The sequence below is a fragment of the Chrysochloris asiatica genome, unplaced genomic scaffold, assembly GCF_000296735.1.
Source record: "Chrysochloris asiatica unplaced genomic scaffold, ChrAsi1.0 scaffold00006, whole genome shotgun sequence".
NCBI lineage: Eukaryota > Metazoa > Chordata > Mammalia > Afrosoricida > Chrysochloridae > Chrysochloris > Chrysochloris asiatica.
The window spans coordinates 14550576-14571819 of NW_006408524.1; the positions used below are offsets into that span (position 1 = coordinate 14550576).

At 39.6% G+C, this 21244-nt stretch overlaps 1 protein-coding gene across 1 annotated transcript in view; it reads left to right on the plus strand.

Annotated features, from left to right (window-relative positions):
• Positions 1-3545, plus strand: part of HERPUD2 (HERPUD family member 2) — a 50229-nt gene extending 46684 nt beyond the window's left edge. Inside the window, exons 6-8 of the mRNA XM_006832137.1 lie at positions 1490-1813; positions 2477-2594; positions 3075-3545. Of these exons, the coding sequence (XP_006832200.1) occupies positions 1490-1813; positions 2477-2594; positions 3075-3236 (604 nt within the window). The 3' untranslated portion in view covers positions 3237-3545. The remainder of the gene's footprint in view (positions 1-1489; positions 1814-2476; positions 2595-3074) is intronic.
• Positions 3546-21244: the final 17699 nt, after the last annotated feature.

Sequence of the window (21244 nt, forward strand, 5' to 3'; positions counted from 1 at the left end):
GATGTTTGATAATATTTAAGAAGTTTTCATCATTTTGCACATTGTTTGTTCCACCACATTCACCATGGTGTTTCAAGAAAGGTAAACACTTATGTGCCAGTATCTTCTTTCATACTCTTCTATATCTGTGGGATATATAAATATATTGTTGTTAAGTGCTGTCAAGTCAGTTCCGACTCATAGCCATCCGTGTAGGGTTTCCAAGGAGTGACTGGTGAGTTTGAACCGCTGATCTTGTGGTTCCAGTCGACCTTGTTGTCCAGTGCTTTATCCCACAGCGCTATGTTAAGACTTCATATAAATATATGTGTATATTTATAAATATGTAAATATATGTGTGTATATACACAAACATATATACACATTCCATTCCATCCCATCCCATACCCATTCAGCATGTGTCTCTGTCCATGTATCTACCCGTAGACTATTGCTGTTGCAAGCTTGTCTGTATGTCACTATTTACCTCTGTCTCCTTTAGTCCTTGCATACCCTACCTTCCTGTAGTCACCATTCTTCTGCCTACCTCCCTCTTGTATATTGCCCTCCCTGTCACCCAAGTTAATGTGTCTGTTCTATAGCCAGTAAACTATCTCCCTTCCATCCTGCATCCATCAGAGAATATTGCTGTTTTCTCTTTGAAACTCATATATATATACACACAAACACACACACACACACATACATATATAATTATATGTATATATATATTATATATATATAATCCCACTCTTCCTCCCTTCCCCATCCACTTATGTCTCTATGCATATATCTATACATAGAACATTGTGTTGTTCTAGGGTTGTGTCTACATCACTATTTGCATCTATCCTCTTTAGCCCATGTATACCTCCCTGTGTCTTCACCTGTCTTCATCATTCCTGCCACTCGCCCTAGTCTTGTATTTTGCCTTCCCTGTCACCCAAGCTAATGTGATCGACAAGAATTTTTATCTGTGGTCCTCAACTGGCGATCCCAAAGGTCAGGATGGAAATTGAGGATCTATTTAATATTTTAGAATACAAGTAAAAGTAATTTATCATTACCAGTGGACTCATAGGGCAATAAATAGTGTACATTGTTAGACAAATTCTTCAAAACATGAGTCTGGGAGGAAGGTGGTGGTGGTGTGGACTTCTCTAAAGTAACAAAAGGATCCTTGTGAAAATGAAAAGGTTTGGTCCTACTTGCCATTACCTTGTATGGTAATTCTGTGAAAGAAAGAAAAGAATTGTGGCTATTCTTAGATCTCCCACCTTGCCCCACAATCTTAGACCTCCAGGCTAAGAGAAGCCTGAGCTACATCTACCCTCAACCTTTGCTCCACTTTTCCATTTGGATTTGTGCTTAGCTAAGAAGTGTAGCACCAAAGCAGTGTTATTCTGTATTGGGTTTATGAAAAATAAATATGGTACTTCAGGAAGTTTGAAAAAATACAGTATGGAAAGGTTTTTAGTTAAAATTTTTTTATTGTTGTTGATTATTTCAGCCAAGCTGCAGTTTCAGCTCAGGCCACATCAAATGCCAACCCAGCTCAGCCTGCCACTCCACAGCCTCTAAATTTGGCACATGTTCCTGGAGAAGATCCCCCACCAGCTCCAAATCTTGTGGCTCAAGAAAATCGACCCATGAATGAGAATGTTCAAATGAATGCCCAGGGAGGTCCAGTGCTAAACGAAGAAGACTTCAATCGAGACTGGCTAGACTGGATGTATACGTTCTCACGAGCTGCAGTTCTTCTTAGCATTGTTTACTTCTATTCTTCTTTTAGTAGGTTTATCATGGTAATGGGAGCTATGCTACTGGTTTATCTGTAAGTAACCTTCACTGACTTTTTGTAGTTTCTTTTAATTACTTTCTAAGGCTGCTTAGCACAGAGTCTGTCATCTGGTAATCTGTCAGTGAATGTGAAGTAAAGGAATGTGGATGCTGGGCTTCTGATAATTTATTTTATTTCTAATTCTGAAAGCAAGGCAAGTTCTGTTACATGAGGATGTTTATGAGGATGTGTCGAGGAGATTTTCCCTCTATTTTATGTAGATTGTAAATTTTGTTAGACTTGTTCTATTAGAAGGTGTACTATGCACTCCTATACCAAGATACCCTTTTTCCATAGAAGTTAGCAATAGTAAGTCCTACAGGTATAGGTTGGGTGTAGGTCAGACTAATGTTCCCTTGTCTCCTTTCTCAAGGGGCAAAGACACATTTGAATTTCATTTTGAAAAATCTTACAAAGAAGATTTTGTGACTCTTGATGTGTCATATCATAGAGCCAGTTAAGCCATGGTAGACTTTTAGACTAGAATGGATTATTTTTCTTTTGCTGTCATTGCTTTGAGAGAGAGATTCTGACCTGAAGTACGAGATGTGGTCTTCATTTATTTCACTTTGAATCATATTTTCTCTTGTAGGACACTAATACTTTATAACCTTACAGATAAAGGCAGTTGACTCTTCTCTTTGTTTTATTGAATAGACATCAAGCTGGATGGTTCCCTTTTAGGCAAGAAGGAGGTCAGCAACAGGTTCCCAACAATAATGCTGAAGTCAACAACGATGGGCAAGATGGCAATCATCGAGAGCTCGAAGAAATGGTATGTTAATAAGATGTTTATACATTTTAAATAGAGATGTTTCCTCAGGACCACATGGAACCAAAATAGTGAAAGAATCATGCATCTTCCACTAGTGCCATAGTTTCCAGGCCACATGAAGAAAAGCTGAATTAGAAATTGTGATGGTTTCATCCTTCAGAACTTAGAGAAGAGTTTTCAATCAGTCGTATATTAGAAGGGTTGATATTATTCTTCCTGAAAATAACCTAGACTGAAAATTGTGCATGTGTTTTGAATTTATTTTATTACAGTGACATTTGTCTCCTTTGAATTTGAACACCAAAGAATTTATCTTTTTAGAATTTAGCAAAGATTTATAAAGATCAGATAGGTATCACTTTCTTATTACATGTTCGTACTTATTTCTACTAAAGAATGTAACTCTCTCCTTTCTGTTATGAGTTAATACTAGCTGTTCATATTATCCCTTAGGAATATGTTTCTTGTTTTGTTTGAAAGGAGCGCCTCATGGATGATGGGCTTGATGATGAGAGTGGAGAAGATGCAGGTGAAGATGGCAGTGCAACTCAAAGGCCGGGATTAATGGCTTCAGCCTGGTCTTTCATCACCGCCTTCTTTACGTCACTCATACCAGAGGGGCCTCCCCAGGTTGCCAATTAGAACTGAAAACCTGTGCTAGCTGCAAAGGAGGGTCTGACTTCAGCAAAGTGTTTTAAATAACAGTGCAATTTAAAAAAAATTTATAACTTTCTTTTGATCATGTACAGAGAGGTGTTTTTTTCTTTAAGCTTCTCATGCGTATGACATTTTAAGCACAAATGGACTACTAAATGTGTGATTTTTTTTTTTTTAATTCTAACAGAACATAGTGTAACAATATTTGTCTTCCAGGTTTTATTCATTTCAATTATGTGCATTATACCAAGACAGACCTATTTGTGTGTCTTATTTCTTTAAAGAGCTGCTTCACATATACATGTCTATAGTTAGTAGCCTAGCCCTTCAATGTGTAATTTGATTAAATACATCTATTTTCTGTGAATTCTCTAAAAATTTTGAACAGAATGACCTCATAGTTTTTAACAAAGAACATTATTTCCCTGAAGTGAGCTAGTAGCATCTTGCCCAGCCATAAAGCAATAAACTCAGTACTCTTAATTTTGAAATTTGAATAAAATAATGGAAACTTTCTATTTCAAGGGCATGTATCCCATTACTTGGAATTCGTACCTATAAAAAAAGGCAGCTCTTCAGTGGAATTAACAGTGATATGTTTAATACAGTCAGTACTTTTATAAAAATGAGATATGCTGGAATCACTTCCTGTAATTTTTTTAAATAAAAAAAGTCAATTATGGTAAACCGTCTTTTGGAATATTTGTTGAAACTCTCAATAATGTGCAAAAATCTATATAAAATTCAGCAGTTGTTTGGAAGGGTTTTACCGAAGTCTTCCAGGTATTTCCACCTCTTTCCTTTCCAGATAGCTGTCTTCTTCTAGATCTTAGTGTGAATGGTTGGTAGTTTATTTAAAGATCATAATGGAAAAAGTGCAGCCAAAATGTTCCTTAGAAACAAAATGGTGAGACTTCCTCTTTCTTACTTTGAACATGTTACCAGAAGGTATCAGTCCTTGGAGAAGGAACTTATACTTGGTAAAGTGGAGGGTTGGTGAAAAAGAGGCAGACTCCTAATGAGATGGACTGACACAGTGGCAGCAACACTGGGCTCAAACAGAACAACGATTGTGAGGCTGGCACAGGGCAGGCCAGTGTTTCATTCTGTTGTACACAGGGCTGTTAAGAGTCGGAACCAACTTGGCGGCACCTAACAACAGCAAGTGAAAGCCGACAAGTGAAAGCCGAATTGAATATTTCATAAGATAGGAGGAGTAAGGCTCTTACAGGGTAGTTAGAAAATAAGTGTGGTTGGAAGAATTTATTTTGTATTTTATATGACAACGCTTTACAAAATTATGAATGTGGTATAGGCATAGGAATATATGATTAGATAATAGAACAGAAGATTGAGAAAACATTCATGAGTTATTAAGTTGCTTAATTATAATGACATAGGTGACATTTCAAGGGGTAAGTGATTATCACTCTGAAAAGTAAAATTTGATTTCTGTTTATATCAAAATGAATTCTATACAACATCTTGGCTGAATGTGAAAAATGAAGTCATGAAAATACAGAAAATACAAGTGAATATTTGTGCTTTGACATATAAAAGGTAAATAATTAGGAAATAAAAAATTTAAAGGAAACAAGTCTTAAATTAGTGCAAAAAGACCAGCAACCCATTAGAAAAAGGGCAAGGACAGAACGCAGGAGGAAAGCATGGGGAAAAAGTGCTTTTGTTGTTAAATGCCGTTGAGTTGATTCTGAGTCACAGTGATTCTGTATAGGGTTTCCCAGGTGCTGATAGATTTGAGTCACCGGCCTTGTGGTTCTCAGTGCAGTGCTTTTCCTATAGTGCCAACCAGGGCTGCTGTCAAGTCACTTTCCATTCATTCCCTGGATGAGAGGTTAGAAATGCTCCCCAGGGTTTCTGAGGCTGTCAATCTTTTAAGAATAAGACTGCCTCATCTTTTTCTTCCAGTGTTTGGTAGGTTCAAACCGCTGACATTTTAGTTAACAGCCCAACGCTTAACCCACTGTGCCACCAGGGCTTCTTGGTGAACCTGTAGAGAAATGTAAAATAATATATAGCTTTCTGTGAAAGCAGGTATGAAATTCAAAATGTGCATAGTCACTTTCAGTGTCATCCTGCCGCTCCTAGAATAAAGATCAAACTCTTTACCAAGGCTTACAGAGTCCTGAGAGTCGGGCACTGGACTCCTCTCAGAGTGAGCTCCTCCCTGTAGCTTTAGCTTCTCTTGTAGCTAGACTGGTCTTCCAGTTCTTACACTCTCTTCCCAGTCTCAGGACTTACAAGGGTGAGTCAAAAATTAAACATACTTCTAGCTATAGAATTAATTTTAATCAGCTTTTAGAAACGACAAATAGATCATTTTTTGATATGTCTCCTTGCTTTGCAATATACTTTGTCCATCTGTCAACAAGGTTTCATATTCCCATATTAAAAAATGTTTGAGGCTGAGCTTCGAGCCACGAATGTACCACTGTCTTCACTTCATCATCAGAGGTGAGTTTTAGTCCTCCTCCAAGGGCTGCTTTCAGGGGACCAAACAGGTGAAAGTCCAGTGGCTCAAGATCAGGACTACAGGGAGGATGCTTTAATGTTTCCAAATGAAGTTTTTACAGAGTGTCAACAATGTGGACAGAGGTGTGAGGATGTGCATTGCCATGCCTCACCAACCCCTTGGATAGCCGTCCTCTGCGTTGAATCTGAAGTTTAAGCTTCAGTTCTTCAGTGAGCACTGTTGATTGTTGAACTTTTTTCCTGATAGTTTTCCAGCACTGGCCCTTGAGAGTCTCAGAAAACTGTAAGCATCAATTTTCCAGCTGATGATGACTCTTGCACTTTTCTTGTTTGGCGATTGAGGGTGTTTCCAGTCCATACTCTACCGTTTACTCTCAGACTCGTAGTGATGAATTCATGTTTTGTCACCAGTAACAAATTTTTTTTAAAGCAACTTTTACCTACCTTCACATATTGGTCTAAATTTTGTTTGCAGATGTCCAAATGCTTCTGCTTATATGCTTTTGTTTATGCTCTTCCTTTAGTTGTTTTGGTACCCATCCTGTACAAAGTTTTCAAAACTCAAGTCTGGTGTGGATTATTTCATAGGCAGAGCCATGGCTGACTTGCAGATAACTTGCCACATAGTCCACTGTCTCATGTCTATTTGACAGAATCATTTCATGTGCAGGCTTAATGTTGTCATCAGCCATGGATGTGGACTGCTGTTTTAATATTACTGGAGTGCAGGTAATTTTTGACTCACCCTCGTAATATAGTTGCTTTTCTTTTTGCTGAGAATGTAGTCGTTTCCTTATTAATCATTCTTCTGATCTCAGCCTAATCGTCCCTTCCTCGGGGAAGCTCTTCCCTGGTTGCGCCATTTACTTCTTTGTATTTAGCTCTATCATAGTTAGTTCCTCAGTTGCCTCTGGAGGCATGTAGAAGGACTACGAAGGTGAGGAGTGTGTGTTTGCTCATCATTATATTCCCAGTCCTAGAAGAGTGTTTGGTAGTTAGCTCAATAATGACTGTGAGTGATTGAAAAATGTACTTACCCTTTGAAGCTGCAAAAGTTTGAAAGGAGATCATGCATATACTGTAGTCCGATGCCTTTACCCGTCATGTGCAATTGGAAGAAATTAGAACTGACAGATGTTCAACAAGGTAAGCTATGATATCTTTGTGCACTGAAATATACTACATGTGTAGCCATTACAAATTATGTAGAATTGGGATGGCTGAAGGATTGTCTGTCACAATATACTAAAAAGTTGCATGTCTTTATTTTTACATATATTAGTATATGCAAAGAGATTGGAAGGAAATACATCAGAAATAGTAACATTTGGAAGGTGTAGATTGTGATATTTCTTTTTGCGTATCTGTTATCAAAGTTTTTCTACAATCAGCATTTTAATGTGTTTCTAAGTTATTTTTATAGAGCGCTATTAGTAAAACTTTGAGCATTTGTAAGCTTACCTCTCAGTCAGTCTTTAACAGATCATCATCTAAATTCTTACATTTTTTAGGGCATAGTAGTTCTTGTTGAATTTCAGTAAGGTAAAATTTAAACTGAAAAAATATCCTGGTAGTGGTGGTGGTGGTTATATGCCGTTAAATTGGTTCCGACCCATAGCGACCCTGTATAGGGTTTCCGAGGCTATAAATCTTTATGGGAGCAGAAAGCCCCCATCTTTCTCCCATGGAATGGCTGGTAGGTTTGAACTGCTGACCATGAGATTAGCAGCCCGATTCATAACTACTACACTATCAGAGTTCCTTAAATAATATACTGTTGTTGTTAAGTACTGTGGAGTTGGTTCCAACTCATAGTGACCCTGCACAGGGTTCTGAGGCTGTAAATCTTTATGGGAGCAGAAAGCCTCATCTTTCTTCCGCGGAAGGCTGGTAGTTTCGTACTGCCAGCCTTGAGGTTAGCAGCCCAATTCATAACCACTACGCTACCAGTTAGAAGACTTAAAATGTCCTTGAACCATTTGGATTTTGGAAATGGGTCATAAAAAAAATCTTTTATTACCAGCTAAGTCTGAATATACATTAATTTCTAGCAACCTTGTGAGTGTTTGGGTCCATGACTAGGGGTAGCTTGTTTTAGGGCTGGTGCAGTCACTGTGTTTTTAGAGAGGGTCTAGATTTTAATCTGTTGTTGTTACACACTGTTCTGACTCATAGTTGACCCTGTGTGCAACAGAGTGAAGCACTGCCCGAGCTGGCACCATCTTCATAATTACTATGTTTGAGCCCATTGTTTGCAGCTACTATGTCAGTTCATCTTGTTGAAGGTCTTCCTCTTTTTCACTGACCCTCTGGTTGTGGCTCTGTAGGATCCACACTGCATTTGTGAACCACAGGGTCGACAATTCAAACCCACCAGCTGCTCCTCAGAAACCCTATACAGAGTTGCTATGAGTTGAAACCGATTCGATGGTACGCAACACCAACTACTTTACCAAAGCATGACGTCCTTCTCCAGGGACTGGTTCCTCCTGATAATATGTTTGAAGTACATGAGATTCATTTGCAAATTTCAGGTGGTTAATGAGTTTTTCGTCAATCCTGATACTGTAATCTCCTTCCCATCGTCTGCCTTTTTGAATTACTTGCTTAGCATGCGTGTTGAACCCGCAGTTCCTGCTGTGTGTCTTCAAGGTGGTTCCCGAGCCTGTAATTTTACAGGAACAGAAAGCCTCATCTTTCTCCTGAGGAGTGGCTGAGGGATTTGCACTGTTGACCTTGCACTTTGACTATACCACCAGGGCTCCTTATATTGAACCTGGGAGGTGATAAACTGTTATGGTTGCCAGACATGTTCTGTGGGTCAGGTCTTAAAGAGGTTGGGAGGGGGGACGGGCTAGGAGAGTAAGAACGCAAAGGTACTTATGAGGCCAAGCAGTCCCGTTTCTTAGGCCAGGAGCTGGGAAGAGGGGAACTGGAGCCCTAGAATTCACAGAGGGCAGCATCTCTTCCGATGCTGCAAATAAGTCTTTGATTCTTAATTGCTGATGGGCCTAAGGAGAAAGATTCTAGCCCTAGTTTCCCCCTGTGAAGGAGTGGGCTAAGGGTTTGGCAACACTGAAATTCATTACCAACATAATATCCTTCTCCAGGTACTGTTCCTCCTGATAACATATTTGAAGTATGAGTGATAAAGTCTTGCCATCCTTACTTGTAAGGAGCATTCTGACTGTACTTCCAAGACAAATCTCTTTGTTCTGGCAGTCCAATGTATTTTTAATATTCTTTTCCAACACCATACCTCAAGGACATCGGTTCTTCTGTGGTCTTCCTTATTCATTGTCCAACTTTTGCATGCAAATAAGACAACTGAAAATACCATGGCTTGGGTCAGGTGCACCTTAGTCCTCAACGTGGTGACACCTTTGCTCTTTAACATTTTAAAGAAGTCTTTGCAGGAAGTATGCTTAATGCGTGCAGCACACCATTTGATTTCTTAACAGCTGCTTCCATGAGTGTTGATTGTGGCTTTAAGCAAAATGAAGTCTGGCAACTTCAATCTTTTCTCCATTTACCATTTATTATTGGTTCAGTTGTGAGGGTTTTTGTTTTCTTTACATTGAGGTGTAGTCCCTACTGAAGGCTGTGATCTTTGATCTTTATTGGTAAGTATTTTAAGCCCTCATAGCTTTCAGAAAGCAAGGTTGTATCATCTGCATGTCACAGGTTGTTAATGAGTCTTCCTTTAATCCGGATGCCTTGCTCTTCTTCATATAACCCAGCTATCTGAGTTATTTGCTCAGCATACAGATTGAATAAGGATGATGAAAGAATACAGCCCTGCGGCACACCTTTTCTGACTTTAAACCATTTAGTGTTGACTTGTTCTGTTTGAATGACTGCTTTTCTTGGTCTATGTTATGAGTTCCTCATGAGCACAATGAAGTGTTCTGGAATACCCATTCTTCACAATGTCATCATAGTTTCTCATGAACCATGCAGTCAAAAACTTGCTAATTAGTAAAGCACATGTCAACATCTTTCTGGTATTCTCTGCTACCTTTGTGACATCAGTCATGCTATCCCTACTTCCACTTGCTCTTTTGAATACAGCTTGAGTTTCTGTCAGCCCCCTGTCGATGTACAGTTGCAGCCGTTCTTGAATTTTTTTCAGCAAAATTTTACTTGAATGTGATGTTAATGTAATTGCTTGATATTTATGCATTCTGTTGTGTAACCTCTTTTTTAGTAGGTGCAAATTTGGATCTCTTAATCGTTTGAACAGGTAGATGTCTTCCAGATTTCTTGGCATAGATGATTGAATTCTTCCATTGCTGGATCAGTGTGTTAGCAGATTTCAATTTGTATTCCGTCAATTCTTGGAGCCTTGTTCTTTGCAATACCTTCAGTGCAGTTTGTACTTCTTTCTTCAGTAATATTGGTTCTTGATCATATGCTACGTCTAAATCTCTTAGATAATGTGTTGTTATAATGGTTGACTAGATCTGAAGCCTGGTCCCCCCGTGTCTAGCTTCTGATAGGGGTGGTCAGCTAGCAGGACAAGCTCTGGGAGAGCTAACCCTTTTGAAATGCTTATCTGGATATCAGATCAACTTGTGAATTGGTGTGGATACCAGAATGATGAGATTGTAATCCACCTGCATGTATAAATGCTGCGTCCCAAAGGTATTTCCTGGGACACCATCCCTCCTTATTGTGGGTATCCCTGGAGCCAGCTTTCTGATAATAAAGGCATTTTCTCTTTGTTTGTGAATTTGATGTTTGTGAATTGAACTCAATCGTTTCTGGGCACGGGACCCAAACTCATGAGCTGATATCCAGAGAGCAGAGAAAAAGGGAAGACTTCCTAACTTGTTTTATGAGGTCAACATAACCTTGATGCCAAAACCTTACAGGACACAAGAAGAGGCATTTGCGGATCTATCTGAGGAATGCAGATGCAAAACCCTACCTAAAATATTGAACTCAATATTTTTTTCAAAATAAAAATTATATTACAACTATGTTACCATCCTAGACTTTGCTCACTGTGGCCTGAAGGATGGAAAAACAGAGAATAGAGGAAAGTTCTGGTGTGGCGCTTTGTAATAAGCCCTCGATGGAACTACTACAAGGTCGGGCGGTCAAACCCACCAGCCGCTTCTCGGAAACCCTGTACAGATTGCCATGAGTCAGAAAAGACTCGTCGGCACTTAACAACAGGGGAAAGTGAAGAGGAAGGCTTTACTTTGGCTGATGAAGCTCTGAGCTAACTGGGTCCATAGTTCTCCAGTACAAGGTGTTCTGCGTTATCACAGAGCACAGAATACATTTGTTGAATTTTCATCAGGACTTTGTCAGCGTCACCAATATAAAAACTCACAGAGAGCTCACAAACTTCTGGTCAACTCACAGATTCTGAGAGTAGGCGGGGCACTATGCAAAACATCGGGCCATCCTCTGTCACTGTTGAACAAAGGGGGTTTGCATATACACCAGAAAGTAAATGGGATAATGACTACGTAACAGATATCTGAGGAATGGGCATGAATATGCATTGGGGCGGGATTAGGATCCTTGACCCGGAAGTGACTTGTTGGACTTCTAGCTTCTAAGTATTGTCTGACTTGCACCGGTGAAGTCTTTTCTGGTGAGTTTTTTGATCCTTGACCAGGTTCTTTTGTTCAGGGGCTGACTGTAGATTGAAATTGTCCCTTTTGCACATGCTCGTTAGGTCAGTTCTGATTATAGCCGATTGCTATGGTGGGAGTTCTGTTGTGGCGCTGTGGGCTAATTCGTCAGACTGCAAAGTCATTTGAACTGCAAGGTTGATGGTTCAAGCTCACCAGCTTCTCCTTGGAAACCCTATACAGGATCTCTATGGGTTGGAACTGACTCGACGGCACTTTAACAACAACAGCAACGGTGGGATACTGTTCTAGGAGGAAACAGGGTTCAATGGAGATATGTTATCAACAGGTTAATCGGATGAGGTATGTGTTTCAGTATCCTGTGACAATGGCTCTTATACCTTAAAGGTAGCTTCAGTGAGCAAGCTGTGGAATTTACTAGGCTACACAGGGCTAGGTGGATTGTGAGTGTGTGTGCAGGGGGGCACTCAACCATGCTGGTTTCATTCCAGGAATGCAAGATTGGTTGAACATTTGAAGTTCAATCAATATATTCTACCACATTAGCTGAATAAATAAGAAAAGTATATGATTATTTCAATAGATGCATAAAATGAAACTTACAGCTCCTTAGCAAACTAGGAATATTCTGTTGTGTGCCATACAGTCAGTTCCAACTCACAGCGACCCTGTATGGATTCCAAAGAGCAGGTGGTGGGTTTGAACCTCTGTCGGTTCTGTCAGTTAGCAGTCCATAGTCCAATAGCACCACACGAGGACTGCAAACTAGGGATTGTTGTTAAGTGATGTCAAGTCAGTTCTGACTCATAGTGACCCTGTACAGGGTTTCCAAGGAGCAGCTAAGGACAAAGTTCAGAAGGGTTAGGGAAGTAGGAGGAATGAAAACAGGAAACATAGGGAGGAAGTGGGATAAGAGTTATTTCATTTTGGGGATTGTAATAAATTCTTCTTCTTTTTAAATAGAAAAAAAAATTAAACTTACTGTGAATTGGGTGAAAGTTTACAGAGCAAATCATGTTCCATTCAATAATTCATATCCATTTTATTTCATTTCATTGATTACAATCACCACAATGAAACATCTTTTATCTTACTTCCTCCCTGTGTTTCCTTTTTCTGTTCCTCCTTTTTCACTAACCCTTCTGAATTTTGTCCTTAGGTAAATGTTTTTTTTTTTTTTTCAAATGGTTGGTTAGTCTAAGATGTATGTACCACACTAAAAATTTTACCAACATTTCGTTAATAAATGTATCTAATAAAATATGTATAAAAAACAAAAAGTGCCTTCAAGTTGGTTCTAACTCATAGTGAGCCTATATAGGTTTCTGAGGAGTGCATATAATATGTTGAAAGCTTTTTTTCTAGATCCGCAACAAGACATGTTCTATATCACCACTTTTGTTCAATATTATATTGAGGAGTCTTACAAAGCAATAAGACAAGAAAAATAAAAATTGGAAAGGAAAAAAAATCATAGATTTCAGAAAGCATATATAAGAAAACCCAACAGATCAGAAATGATAAATGAATTTATCAGCATGTGAGACTGTAGAAGAAATATATTTCTGCACAGTTAGGGATTTCTGAGCAAAGAATCCTGAAAACAGTTGAAGGGTAAGCCTTGGTAGTTAAAGGGCATTAAATGTGGAATTATCTACTCTCTTTCAAAGAGTAGTACAATATATCAACTCTGGCACCAAATACTTGCATTGAAGGGTAGGAACTTTACCTATTCTTGTTTTTGAGATAAATCATACACATTTTACAGGTATGTGAAACCCAGAACATGAAACATGTCTTGAAATTCCAAAGGTTTATAGATAACTAGGGAGCAAGATTTCCCCTCCCTTTTCCAGGAGGGAATGAAGTAGCACTCCCTATAAGGGGGCTTCAAAAAGTTCGTGGAAAATTTCCATTATCTTTTCATTACATTTATCCACGAATTTTTTGAAGCCCCCTTGTATATATGCTCCCAGATTCCTAATTTTAGTATTTCTCTCCAGAGCTAGAAAAAACAACCTTTTGTATGCATAACCCCCAATCTCCTTGCATTGAGCCACAGGAATGAAGACTTGGGCAATGGGGAACCAATGAATTTATTGTCAAAAGTAACAATTTGCCAGAAACCTCATGTTTGTACTCAGGATGTTTGTTATAAATAAGTACAGATTTTATGAATTGCATTGTGTTCCCCAAAATATGTGTTGGAATCCTAACACAAGAATATCACCTTATCCAGGAAGCTAGCTTTATTATGTGAATGAATCTATATCAGTGTTGTTAAGTGCCGTAGAGTCAGTTCCCACTCACAGTGACCCTGTATAGAGTTTCTGAGGAGCAGTTTGTGGATTTGAACCGCCGATCATGCAGTCCAGTGCATTATTTCACAGTATCACACGTGTTTTAAACCAATCACTTTTAAGATTTAAAGGAACGGATTAGGCACAGAAGCTAGGAAGCACAAATGAAGAATGCCATGCCATATGAGATCACCAAGGAAGTGAGGAAAAGAAACTGAAAATGACAAGGCTCTTCCACCCAAGAGGAAGAAAGCCTTCCAGCCTTTCAAGCAGATGGGATTTCCTTCTCCAACCCACTGCCATCTGACTCATAGCGACCCTTACAGAACACAGCAGAACTGTTTCTTTGGGTTTCCAAGACTCTAAATCTTTCCTGGGGCAGCCAGCTTCATCTTCCTCCTGGGCAGTGACTGGTGGGTTTGAACTGCTGACCTTGTTAAGCAGCTCAATGCCTGTGCGAAAATCCATTTCTGTTTGTTAAAGTCACATTTGTATTTATCACACTGGTATTTCTGGTATGTTGTTGTTTAGTGCCGTCAAGTTGGTTCTGGCCTATAGTGACCCTCTATAGGGTTACTAAGGAGTGGCTGATGAGTTTGAACATTTGACTTTGCGGTTCAAGCCACCTTGAGGTTGAATGCTTATCCTACAGTGCCACAGCTAAATAAGTGTTAAAAATGTATCACAAAGTCCCTGAATGCAAGTTCAATGTTCACAAATTGATTGCAAACACAATAAGTGAAATTTTTAAAAGGCATGGTAATATTAGAAAAATCTAAAGAGTAGAAAATTAAAAAATTCCTCTATTTTCCCTATAATAAATATGATCATTGTTTTTTGTTTTCCCAGGAGACTTTCTTTCCAGTTAATTTACCCCTTTCTACATAATACTATAGGATAAGCACTGGACTGCTAATCACAAAGTCAGTGGTTCAACCCTAACAACTGCTCTTCAGAAACTCTATACATGGTTGCTCAGAGTCAGAACTGACGCGATGGCACTTAACAACAGCAAGAAGGCGGTACTGGTGTGGTGCTGTAGGATAAGCACTGGACTGCAAATTGGTTTGAACTGCAAGGTCGGCACTTTAAACTCACCAGCAGACCCTTGAACATCCTACATAGGGTTGATATGAGTTGGAACCAACTAGACAAGACTTACCCACAACAACAACAAAGTAGTACACTCCTCCCTTCCTCCTGCTATGGCGGTGGAAGCCAAAGACAGTATGAAGTCTCTTATGCCTGAAGAGTGTGGCTACTACCTGGTTTCACAAGGCAAAAGTTTAAGATAATAAGTAACCTGGCTCAGAAATCATTAGTCTGCTTCTGTTGATTTCTGTATAATCAACAGTTCCTGCTCTTTAACGCCTGCATTCCAGACAAGTAGACGCCTAGTTATCTGGGAGCCTGCTCAGCAGGCTCTGACACACCTCTCTCCCACCCTGAGATCTGTGTCATTTGCCAAACATATTTCTGAGGAAGAAAGGATTTCAAAAGACATTTTAATAAATATCCATCCACAAGGCTCATGGGAGCTGTTTGGACTTCCTTGGCTCTATGTTACTTGGACTGTAAATACTCCACACTGCCTCATCTGAGGTACAACACCAGTCTCATGCTGTGTGTTGTCATGAATTGTATGAGTGACTAATCAATCTCTAGCGTTGTTATAATTTAGAGACTATTCAACACTGCCAACTACTGTGCTTGGCACTGGCCTCGTCCAGTCATTGTGCTTTTACTTTGGAAAGGGAAACTAATCCAAAGGGTTGGCATATGACTTACATGAAGTTTAGAATACTGTCTGGAGCTGAAGAATAGGTCTCTAACAGGAGCAAATGGTTTGTGCTCGACTGCTTACCTAAAAGTTGATGGTTTGAACCCACCTACTGGTACCACAGAAGAAAAGTCTTGGTGATGTTCCATTAAAATGCAGCATCGAGAAACCCTATGGAGCAGTTCTACTCTGCACACACGTTTTAAGTTTGGGAGTGCCATGAGAAAGTCTACAAGAGTAGGAGAGAATTAGCTCAGATAGAGATGGATACGTATTCTTAGCATCATCTGAACATCTGTATCCAGCTATGCCTTATGGGATCCATCCCTGTCTTTGTAGGTATGTGAGCCAGATTGAGAAAGACCCAAAACAACATTAACACCTCTTCTCTACTTTCCAGAGGCAACTATTGTCAATGGTTTTTGCTTTAAATTATTTTGGCACATGGCAGCATATGTTTGTATTACTCACTGTCATATGTTTGTATCTTTTTAATTGATCAATTATAGATAGTAACTAGTATGTCCCTTGGAGTCCTGGTGTGGCATTGTAGGATAAACACTGGACTGCTAACCATAAGGTTGGTGGTTCTAATCCCCCAGATGCTCCTCAGAAACCCTATACAGGGTTGCTCTGAGTCAGAACCAACTCTTTATCACTTAACAACAACAGCAACAATTATGTTCTTCTTTTGCATGAAGATGCTCAACTCATTCAGCTATACTGCTGCCTTAGTTCTCTAGTGCTTCTATAACAAATACCACAAGTGGATGCCTCTAACAAACCAATTTATTCTCTGACAGTTTAGGCCTAGGAGTCTGAATTCAGAGCGCCAGCTCTGGGGAAAGTCCTTGTTTCCTTTTGTTTCTGTAGGCCCAGCATTCCTTAGAGATCTCAAAGTGTCTTGATATCAATCTTCTTGGATCTAAGGGGGTCACAGTGCAGGGACCCAGATTCAAAGGACAAACTCTATTCCTGGCTCTTTCTTGCTGATAGTAGGTCCCTCTGAACTCTGCTCACTTCTCTCTCTCTTTTATCTTTGCATGATAAAAGATGTTGCAGGTCACATCCTTGGGAAACTTCCTTAAACTGGGTCAGGCTATTGCAGCCCACTCTTAATCCTCTTATTGGTTTATCACTTCAGATCACATCATGGGGAATCATCACATAACTGCCACATGACATCATTACATAACAGCTAAACTGCTGTTCTTTAATCATGACCCAATCAAGCTGACACATATTTTTTTTTGGGGGGGGGCACAATTTAATGTGACAGCCCCCTTGATGTTTGTTGTTATATTAATCTTAGTACTTGTGATTATTGCCTGTATGATTTCAATATATCATATTTACATTTCTTTTTTTGATCTATCAATTTGAGCACGTATCTATTCTATAAAAGATGAAGAAATATGCTCATTTATCTGTCCTCCTCAATTCCCTGTATGTTACCTCCCTATTTAAGTTGCATTATTTTCTTTTCATTATCGATGTTTATGTGAACTATATATGGTCTTGGTGATTGAAATGATGCTGGAGACCACATGATAGATTTTGCAAGACCAATGACTTAAAATAACTTTTTAAAACAACATAAAAGACTATACACATTGATGTCACCAGATGGAACACACAGAAATCAAATTGACTACATCTGTAGGAAGAGACAGTGGGAAAACTCCATATCATCAGCCAAAACAAGGTCAGGGAAGACTGTGGAACAGACCATCAATTGCTCCTATGCAAGTTCAGGCTGAAGCTGAAGAAAATTAAAACAAGTTCCTGAGAGCCAAAATATCATCTTGAACAGATCCCACCTGAATTTAGAGATCATCTCAAGAATAGATTTGATACGTTAGATACCAAAGACCAGAGGAGTTGTGGGATGGCATCAAGAATATCAGACAGGAAGAAAGCAAAATGTCATTAAGAAGATAAGAAAGAAGGAAAAGACCAAAATGTATGTCAGAAGAGATTCTGAAACTTGCTCTCCAGTACAGAGATGCTAAAGCAAATTGAGGAAATGAGGTGAAAGAACTGAACAGAGAACTTCACAGGGCAACCCAAGAATACAAAGTCAAGTATAGTGAAATGTGCAAAGACCAGGAGTTAGAAAATCAAAAGGGAGGATACATATTCAGCATTTCCCAAGCTGAAAGAAGTGAAGAAAAAAATTCAAGGTTCGACTTACAATATTGAAGAACTCCATGAGCAAAACATTGAATGATACAAAAGGAATCAAAATAAGATAGAAGGAATACAGAGGCACGGTACTAAAAAGAAATGATCGCTGTCCAACCATTTCAAGAGGTAGCATATGATCTAAAGCTAATGGTACTGAAGGAAGAAGTCCAAGGTGTACTGAAGGCATTGGCAAAGAACAAGGCTCCAGGAATTGATGGAATGAATACAAATAGAAATCTTGCGGCAAACTGATGCAGCACTGGAGGCACTCACTTAGCTATGTCAAGAAATTTGGAAAACAGCTACCTGGCCAATTGATTGGAAGAGATTGATATTTGTGCCCATTTCAAAGAAAGGTGACCCAATGGCATACAAAAATCATTGGACCATATCATTAATATCACATGAAAGTAAAATTTTGCTCAGGATAATTCAAAATCTGCAATGATAGTATGTTGACACTTGAATCTCAACTGCCAGAGATTCAAGCCAGATTCATATGAGGATGTGAATCAAGGGATGATAGTATCAATATGAGACTTATTATCATCGTTGGTAACATTACACATGAAAGACAAAGTCTGGCCTTCTTGGCTTCTAAGGAACATTCTGGCTGTACTTCTCCCAACACAGATTTGTTTGTTCTTCTGACAGTCCACAGTACTTTTAATATCCATTTCCATTGGACTCAAATGCATCAATTCTTCTAAGGTCTTCCTTATTCATTGCCCAATTCTCACATGTATATGTCGTTGTTGTTAAGTGTCATTGAATTGATCCCGACCCATATTGACCCTATATAGGGTTTCCAAGAAGCAGATGGTGAGCTTGAAGTTCAAACGGCTTTGCAGTCTGATACATTAACCCATAATGCCACACCAGGACTCCGCATGCTTCTGAGGCCATTGAAAATACCATGGGTTGGGTCATAAGTTGTCCATATGTTGTCATGATCCACACAGTCAAAAGTCTTTACATAGTCAATAAAGCACAGGCAAACGTCTTTCTGGTATTCTTTGCTATCAGCCAAGATCTGATGTCAGCAATGACATCCCTCATTCCATGTCTTTGTCTGAATCCAGCTTGAACCTCTGGCAATTCCCTGTCAATGTATTGTTGCAGCTGTTTATGAATTACCTTGAAAACAATTTTACTTGCAAATGATATTAATAATACTGTTTCATGATCTCTATATGCCATTGGGTCCCCTCTCTTTGGAGTGGGCACAGATATCGATCATTCCAATTCGTTGGCCAAATAATCTTCCAAATTTCTAGGGATAGATGAATGAGTGTCTTCAGTGCTGCATCAGTTAGATGAAAGATTTCAATTTGTGTTCCATCAATTCCTAGAGCCTTGTTCTTTGCCAATGCCTTCAGTGAAGCTTGGACTTCTGCCTTCAGTACCATAGGCTCTTGACCTATGCTACCTCTTGAAATGGTGGAACATCAAACATAGGAACCCTCAGTATTGGTCAGGTTTTAGTGTTTCATGGCTGCCCTCCGTAATGATTTTGTTGTACTCTTGCTGCTGGGTGCTTTATGTAATAGGAAAAGACTATATTGATGCTCGCCGCTGGAATACTGTATCAAGCAAGTTTCCCCAAAGAAACTAAAATTAAAAAACAAACATTATCGTATTTACCATAAACAGTCCCTTCAATTTCCATGGTTCTTTATTGTCATGGGATTTCTCTACATACAAGGGAGTAGAGAGGAGGATGAAAGAAACCCATGTTTGCTGGGGACCAACTAATAACCAGTGGGAATGCAGTGGTTCCATAAAATAAACACTGGCCTGCAAACCACAAGGTCACTGGTTCGAGCCCACCAGTTGCTCTGAGGGAGAAAGATGAGGCCTTTTGCTCCTGTAGATTTATAGCTTCTGAAACCCTATACAGGGTCACTATGACTTGGAACTGACTTGAGGGCACTTGATATCTACAACAACAATTAGTTGGTTTAAGTAAAGGAGATAAGGTAATAATGTGGGTGAGCCTCAGTCAGTCAGTTGAAACGCTGAAAGAGCAAAAATGGATGTTTCCTGAACAAGAAATTCAATCTCAAGACTGCGTTGTGAACTCTGGCCTGAGTTTCCAGTCAAGCACTGGACTGTGAATCTCAAGGTCGGTGGTTCTAGCCCACCAGCCACTCCGCTGGAGAACGATAAGACTTTCTGCTCCTGCAAAGATACAAAGCGTCAGAAACCCTACATAGGGTCGCTATGAGTCAGAACCGATTTGAAGTCAGTTAACAACAACAAAGACTAAAACCTGCTCTAAAAAATTTCAACTCAAGACCACAACATCAACCTCCTGCCTTCATTTCCAGACCAGTCTTCCCTATGGGTGACAGACTTGCCAGTTCCTACAGTTATGTGAGCCAGTTTTCTGAAGTCCATCCATCTGCCTGTCTCTATGGAAAATTGTGATGGATACAGTCTGCAATAACAGTGCGGTAGAGGAGGAAGTGCTGCATTTTATTATCATGATCACTAGATGGCAGTGCAACACCATATGTCTACTATTGTAGGTGCTGGAGGACCTACTTTGGGAAGGTCCTATTTTTTGAAGCGAAGAAGTCCTCTGTCCTGGATACAAAACTTTGGTAAGATCGAAGAAATAGCCTTCAGAAGGTTCCAGGGTGTTCAGTTCTGGTAGTCTGGGATTAAACTCCTGACTCTACTAAAGCTTGGAAAGTGGACTTTGTACACATTTGCTCACAAAAGAACTTGCTTAACTCAGAGATTCCTACAAATGAGGGGCAGTAGTATATAGGCATCTAGGAGCTGCCTAGCTGTGCAGCTGCAGTAGAGGCTCAAGACACTTGGATGTAAGCAGTCAGTTATTCTGTAAGCCTATGCTTCCTGCCTCTGTCCAGCCACTTTGAGGACTTGGTTGAGGTTACAATCAGATATTGGAACCTATATCAAGGTCTTTCCTGATATTCTGGCACCCCATTGAGGAGCTGCCTTTAGCAAAACTCTCTTGGGGAGATTTTAATAAATTCAGTAACTTTAAATATCTTACTTTAAGTTTTCAAAAGTGTCAAGGTTCTGAAAGATAAAGACTGAGGCATTGTGCCAGATTAGAGGAGACACAAAACTGTGCTCATATAGAACTTGTGCCTAGATCAAGAAGCAGTTGTTCAGACAAAACAAGGGCTTGCATTGTAGTTTAAAATCAGAAAAGGTGTGTTTCAGGGTTATATCCTTTTACCATAATTATTCAATTTATGTTGATGTGGTACATCAGTGGGCTCAAGCGTGGCAACAATAGTGAGGTTGGCCCAGGACCCAGCAGTGTTTAGTTCTGTTGTGCATAGGGTCGCTACGCGTTGGTACCGACTCGATGACACCTAACAACAATAACAACAATGTTGATGATGTTGTTGTCAGGTGCTATCAAGAGGGTTCCGACCCATAATGATCCTCTGAGAAAGAAACACTGTCTGGTCCTGCGTCATCCTTATAATTTATGGTACACTTGAGCCCATTGCTGCTGCCACTGTGCCAATCCATCTCATTGGGGGTTGTCCTCTTTTTCTCGGATTCTCTACTTTACCAAGTATGAAGTTCTTCTCCAGGGACTGGTCCCTCTTGATAATATGCCAGAAGTATGAGAGA